Source organism: Delphinus delphis, chromosome X, assembly GCF_949987515.2.
Source record: "Delphinus delphis chromosome X, mDelDel1.2, whole genome shotgun sequence".
Taxonomy (NCBI): domain Eukaryota; kingdom Metazoa; phylum Chordata; class Mammalia; order Artiodactyla; family Delphinidae; genus Delphinus; species Delphinus delphis.
The window spans coordinates 4,115,445-4,122,312 of record NC_082704.1 but is presented as its reverse complement, the minus strand read 5'-3'; the positions used below and the strand labels follow the sequence as shown (position 1 = coordinate 4,122,312).

At 59.8% G+C, this 6,868-nt stretch overlaps 1 protein-coding gene across 1 annotated transcript; it reads left to right on the top strand.

Moving 5' to 3' along the window:
* The first annotated feature begins 6,094 nt into the window (after nucleotides 1–6,094).
* Nucleotides 6,095–6,868, top strand: LOC132417928 (melanoma-associated antigen 8-like). Its single transcript, XM_060001805.1, has one exon. It carries the CDS (start codon nucleotides 6,095–6,097, stop codon nucleotides 6,866–6,868), a length of 774 nt encoding a protein of 257 aa, XP_059857788.1.

Below are 6,868 nucleotides of genomic sequence, written 5' to 3'. Positions count from 1 at the left end.
CTTCGAGGACCTGAGGGTGGGGGGAAGCGATCAAACAGGTGTGCACAGGCTGTTGAAGTGTGGGAATCGGCCTGTGGGTGCAAAGAGGAGAGAATCATGTTTGTGCCACACAGCCCACCCTAGTGCCCCTCACAGCAGCAGCCTGGAGCACCTCCCTGCCCTGTTTGGTTTGTTTGACTTTAGGAAACTTTTTTTATAAATTACATTTATTTACAAGATAGAAGGCTAGGGACTTCCCTGGTGGCGCAGTGGTTAAGAATCCACCTGCCAGTGCAGGGGACACAGGTTCGATCCCCGGTCCGGGAAGATCCCACAAGCCGCGGAGCAACTAACCCCACGCGCCACAACCACTGACCCCAGCGCTCTAGAGCCCACGAGCCACAACTACTGAGTCCACGTGACACAACCTCTGAAGCCCACATGCCTGGAGCCCGTGCTCTGCAACAAGAGAAGCCACCGTAATGAGAGGCCTGCGCACCGCAACGAAGAGTAGCCCCCGCTCGCTGCACCTAGAGAAAGCCCGCGCGCAGCAACAAAGACCCAACGCAGCCAAAAGTAAAAATAAAATTTAAAAATAATAACAAAAGAGCACTTGTTGCGTACGACTCAAGAAACAATAATAAAGTAAAATAAAATAATTTTTTTAAAAAAGACAGATAGAAGGCTCGTCACCTTTTCTACATTTCTGGCCTCAGTTTTAGGAAGCTGCCTTTTTCCCAAGGAAGTTTTCAAGTCTTCCAATTTGTTAGCATAAACATTTCCATAATGTCCCATAATATTCCCCTATATCCTCTTTGTTAATGTACATCTGATCCGTAACGTTGGCCCTCTTTCATTCCTCATATTGGGGATCAGCGTTCTTTCTATGTTTCCGTGATTCATCGTTCTAGGACTTGCTCGGTTTCCTTGCTCTTTTGAAAGAAGCGCGTGGCTTCGTTCACCGTGTCCATAATTTGCTTTCTATCACTGATTTCCTCTCTTAGCTCTCTTATTACTTCATTTTATGTTTCCTTTGCTCTTCTTCTTCTAGCATCTCTCAATGGACCGTTAGCTCACTGATTTTATGTCCTGACTCTTTTCTAACAGAAGCATTTAGAGGAATACAGTTTCCTCCTGTCGCTTTTTGCTGCCTCCCACTAAGTTTGGTAAGTTGTGCTTTTTTAGTATTCACTTGGAAATATTTTCTAAGTCCCTCTGTGATTTTTCTCTTTGATCCATGGGTTTCCCAATATTTGAAGATATATTATCATTAGTACCATCAAATAAAATTCCCCCGTGATGAGAAAACTTATCATGGAAACTTGCAATACTGCTAAATTTATGGAGACTGTTTTACAACTCTGGTATGGCCTGTCCGGGTGAATGTGCAAAGCACCCTCGTAAAGAATCTGTGTACTCTGTGTGGAGGCCAGGGTCTTGCCCTGCCCACCGACCTCTGCAATTCCTGTGCCACCCGGACAGAGGCGACCTGAAGCTCTCGATGCCTAATGCAGTGGGCCAGAGCCCCTCCCTGGACCCCCACAAATCCATCTGCCATGGCCAACAGCCTCCACCAGATCACAGCAGCCCCAGCGCCTCCCCCTCTCAGCTTCACTTACGCCCCCCCCCCCCCGCCCCCGTGGCCAGGCGGCTCCTCCCCGACCCCTCGCACTGCATCCCCTCCATACACCCTCCCCCACCCACCAGCTGGTGGCGCTCCGCTCTGGGCCCTGGAAGCCGGGCGCCCCGCCATGCGTAGAGGTCAGACTGCCTCTCTCACCTCCCCACACCGGGGAGTCCTCCCCGGAGCACACTCAGCGCCAGGGGCTCTCGCTTCTCGTACCCCAGACGCAGAGCCCACCCGTCTTGCCCCCGCCCACCCGGGAGCCGGAGCCCCCTAACTGCCACGAGCGTCCTCCCCCCCCCACCCCACGCCCCGCCCCGCCGGGAGCTCCCCTAACGCCTACCGCACCCGCGCCCGGGAGTCCTCCCCATCGACCCCCGCCTCAGCCAGGAGTAGCTCCCCCTTCCTCCCGCCACACGCAGCAGCCGCTAGCCCTCCCCTCCCGTCTCGGCCCCGGGGGTGGGGCCCGCCCTTCCCGTCCCGTCCCGTCCTCCCCACCCCCGCAGCCAGTCGTCCTCTCCTCTGGCCCCCAAGGCCGGCCCCACCCGACCAGCAGGAAGCCCTCCGCTCAGGCCCCCCCCCACGCTTAGCCATTAGCCCCACCCTCTGCACCCCAACTCCAGAACGCCCCCCACCAGCCACCCCGGAAGCCAGCGGTCCTCCCCTCTGACCCGCTCACTGGGGGACCCTTCCCTCAGCCCCCCTTCAGCCCGCTACCCTCCGCCGCCGCTCCCCCACTCCCAACCGAGCAGCCCGTAGGCCTCCCCCGACCTCCACTCCTTCCCAGGGCCCCCGGTACCTGCGGAGTCCAGCCCCCGGCAGAGCCCCCGCCTGTCTCCTGACTCGCTCTGACTCTGTGGATGGCTCCGGAGTCCCGCTCACGAGGGGCTGAAGAGCTCGTCTCAGCAGAGCAGCCAGGAACTGTGCCGCCGACTGTCCCAGGCACTCTGTGCGAACGCCACGTGGGCTTCCGGGTGCTCCCGGAAGCCCCAGGAAGATGAGGGAGAAAGTTCTAGACGTCTCTTTACCGAGAAACTGGTTGGATCAGAAGAGCACGTGAGGAGGCGCTCTGCTACGGAAGCAGCAGTAGCCATGCGCACTGAGGGCCTGAGGTCCCAAGGCTTGGCGCCTCCGGAAGCGAAAGACACGCCCATTGGCCTTCCACCAATAGGAAGGCCTCCTGCGAGGCTGCGGAGTTGGGGGAGCGAACTTGGCGATGCAGAGCCCGTTGTGGCAAGTACGTCCATTTGTCTTTACAGGTGGTTTTCTACTGTGATTGATAATGTCATAAACCTATTCTTATTTCTTTGGTTTGTTTTAACTTTTGAATTTTATTTTATGTATTTTTTTATACAGCAGGTTCTTATGAGTTACCCATTTTATACCTATTAGCGTACATATGTCAATCCCAATCTCCCAATTCATCACCCCCCCCCGCCCGCCCCCACCATTTTCTCACCTTGGTGCCCATATGTTTGTGCTCTACGTCTGTGTCTCTATTTCTGCCCTGCAAAGCGGTTCATCTGTACCACTTATCTAGGTTCCACATATGTGCATTAATACACGATATTTGTTTCTCTCTTTCTGACTTCCTTCACTCTGTATGACAGTCTCTACATCCATCCACATCTCTACAAATGACCCAATTTCGTTCCTTTGTACGGCTGAGTAATAAATAATAGTAATAAAGCTCTTCTTTATATGGACTGGTTTCTTGTCTAGCTGTATCAACTAGCCATCTTCTCACATGGCACAAGAGGATGAGGCAGCCGTCTGGGGCCTCTTTTATAAGGGAGGTAATCTCATTCATGAGGGCTCCCCCCTCATGGGCTAATCACTTCCCAGGGCCTGAGGGAGGACTGAGGGGAGCCTGGACCCCAGAACAGAATTGGCCCTGGGAGGCCATAGGGCGGAATGAGCACGTGCAGCACTTCCTGACATCCGGGTCTCAGAGACGCTGCGTAGGGGGAGCACGGGGCGGGGTCTTAGAGAGGCTGGGGAGCGGGTATAAGGTGCAGGGTCTCAGAGAGGCTGGGGAGGGGGTATAAGGGTCGGGGTGTCTGGTGGGCACAGGAGAGAATCCCAGGTCCTCCGTGGAGTCAAGGTGAGGGCCCTGAGGGAGGACTGAGGGGAGCCTGGACCCCAGAACAGAGTTGTCCCTGGGAGGCCATAGGGCGGAATGAGCACGTGCAGCACTTCCTGACATCCGGGTCTCAGAGACGCTGGGGAGGGCAGTATGGGGCGGGGTCTCAGAGAGGCTGGGGAGGGGGTATAAAGGTCGGGGTGTCTGGTGGGCACGGGAGAGAATCCCAGGTCCTCCGTGGAGTCAAGGTGAGTGCCCTGAGGGAGGACTGAGGGGAGCCTGGACCCCAGAACAGAGCTGGCCCTGGGAGGCCATAGGGCGGAATGAGCACGTGCAGCACTTCCTGACATCCGGGTCTCAGAGACGCTGAGGAGGGGGAACACGGGGCGGGGTCTCAGAGAGGCTGGGGAGGCAGTATAAGGGTCGGGGTGTCTCGTGGGCACGGGAGAGAATCCCAGGTCCTCCGTGGAATCAAGGTGAGGGCCCTGAGGGAGGACTGAGGGGAGCCTGGACCCCAGAACACAGTTGTCCCTGGGAGGCCATAGGGCGGAATGAGCACGTGCAGCACTTCCTGACATCCGGGTCTCAGAGACGCTGGGGAGGGGAGTACTGGGCGGGGTCTCAGAGAGGCTAGGGAGGGGGTATAAGGGTCGGGGTGTCTGGTGAGCAAGGTAGAGATTCCCAGGTTCTCCGTGGAGTCAAGGTGAGTGCCCTGAGGGAGGACTGAGGGGAGCCTAGACCCCAGAACAGAGTTGGCCCTGGGAGGCCATAGGGCGGAATGAGCACGTGCAGCACTTCCTGACATCCGGGTCTCAGAGACGCTGGGGAGGGGAGTACGGGGCGGAGTCTCAGAGAGGCTGCAGAGGGGTTATGAGCGGCGGGGTGTCTGCTGGACACTGCGGAGAATCCCAGGTCCTGTGTGGAGTCAAGGTGAGGGCCCTGAGGGAGCACTGAGGGCAGCCTGCAGCCCAGAACTCAGTTGGCCCTGGGAGGCCGTCACGTTCAGCACTTCCTGACATCAGGGTGTCAGAGAAGCTGGGGACCTGGGATAAGGGGCGGGGTCTCATGAGGGCAGAGGGTAAAATGTCAGGTCCCTGGTGGACTAAGGTTAGGGCCCTTAGGCAGGACTGAGGAGACCCTGAGGGAGGACAAAAGGGACCCACCAGATCACCGCCCTTGCAGGTGGCCGTGGGAGGCCCCGGGGCGGGATGCGCACGGTAGGCCTGTCCTGACGTCCTGACGTCAGGGTCTCGGAGAGACTGGAGACCTGGTATAAGGAGCAGGGACTCACACTGGCAGACGGGACAATCCCAGGTCCTGCTCAGAGTCCAGCCTGCACGCGAGGAAGGAAGGACTGAGGACGTTAGACCCCAACACAGGGAGGGATCCTTTGCCCTTCCGCGGGGGCCTTGGAGGCGCCAGAGCACGGTCAGCAGATGAGATGTTTCCTGACCTCTGGGTCGGGGTCCTCAGGAGGTCAGGTGTTTGGTGTGAGGGGTGAGCCTTCAGGTCCGCAGAGGGTGGACTCCCAGGACCCCGAGGGAGGACTGAGCAGACCCCCAGCCCTGGAACAGGGGCCTCAACAGAAACCTGCCCCTGTGGTCAGCGCTGGGAGGTCAGGCAGGATGTGAGGAGGAGGTGAGGACCCAGCATCTCCCCATCCTAGGACCCTCGGGAGGCCTTGGGCAGGTGCGGCCACCTGTGGGGCCCCCTCACTGCTTTCTGTTCAGATTCGGGGTCCTGTTCTGAGTTTCCCCTCCGGCCTGCAAAGGGGAGGGTCCAGGCCCTTAAGGGGAACAGTGAGCACGACGAGCGACCCCGAGGGGACCACCCACCCCAGAACTCAGCACTGGGGGGACCTCACAGAGTCCGGCCCAATCCTCCTACCAGCACCGAGGCCCAGAGCTGTGCCACAGTGTACACAAGAGGTGCGCCCTCCATTCCTCTTACAGGGGCTCCAGGAACCGGGAGGCGAAGGCCCAGGTCTGAGGACCGTGTCCTCAGGGCACAGAGCAGAGGAGGCCCAGGCAGCGCCAGGAGCCAAGGGGAGGTGCGTGCCCTGAGTGTGTACCCAGGGGCTCCCCCTCCCAGAACAGAGGGGACCCCACAACACCCAAGTCACCCCACCGCCCTGTCAGCCCCAGAACCTGGGGCCGTGCTGGCTGCACCCTGAGGAGCCCCCTCACTTCCTTCTTCAGGTTGGCAGGGGACAGGCCACCCGGGAGGAGCGCCCCTGTGAGGCCCGAGGGCAGCCCTTAAGACGAGACCTGTAAGTGGCCTTTGTCAGGGCTGCCCAGGGTGCCTTTCTCCGCCGAGGCCGCTCACACCCCCTCTCTTCCCCAGGTACGAGGTCCCCTGCCCACACTCCCGTGGGCGGCCCGACCCCAGTGATCAGGCCCCCGGTCGAGATGAGTGAGCTCCGCCAGCCTGAGGCCGACCTTGAGGCCCCAGTCCCGGCCCAGGGTCCTATGGAGGCGCCGCTGCTGGGGGCTGCGGGGGAGGAGGCCGCATCCCCCTCGTCCTCCGCCTCCCCTGGCGCCCCCTCCTTCTCCGCCTATGCCGAGCCCTTGTCCCGCGAGGCACTTGTTGCGCTGATGGCTGACCTGGTGGGGTTCCTGCTCGTCAAGTTTCGTACCGGGGAGCCGACCTCCGAGGCGGAGATGCTGAGTACGGTCGTCCGGGAGCATCGGGACCACTTCCCCGTGGTCTTCCGCCTCGTTTGCGAGTGCCTGCAGCTGCTGTTTGGCGTGGACGTGAAGGTGGTGGACCCCCGCGAGCGCACCTACGTCCTGGTCCCCACCCTGGGCCTCACCTGGGATGCAGTGCTGAGCGACTGGCAGCGCACGCCCGAGGCCAGCCTCCCTCTGCTGGTCCTGACCATGGTCACCCTGTTCGGTGACCGCGTCCCTGAGGAGGAGGTGTGGGGAAAGCTAGGCACCCTGGGGTTTTGTGGCGGGAGGGAGCTGCTCACCGAAGTGTGGGTGCAGACGGGCTACCTGAAGTACCGGCAGGTGCCCCACAGCGACCCTGCCCGCTACGAGTTCCTGTGGGGTCCCCGGGCCTACGCGGAGGCCAGCGAGTGTCAGGTCCTGCAGCATCTGCTCAGGATCAATAGCATGGCTCCCAGGTTCTTCCCATCCGTGTCTGCAGGGAGTGTGAGCGATGAGGAAGAGGGAGCCTGA

Bases quoted from the DNA above. Each gene is read 5' to 3' on its own strand.
- LOC132417928 (XM_060001805.1), top strand. From the start codon at position 6,095: ATGAGTGAGCTCCGCCAGCCTGAGGCCGACCTTGAGGCCCCAGTCCCG.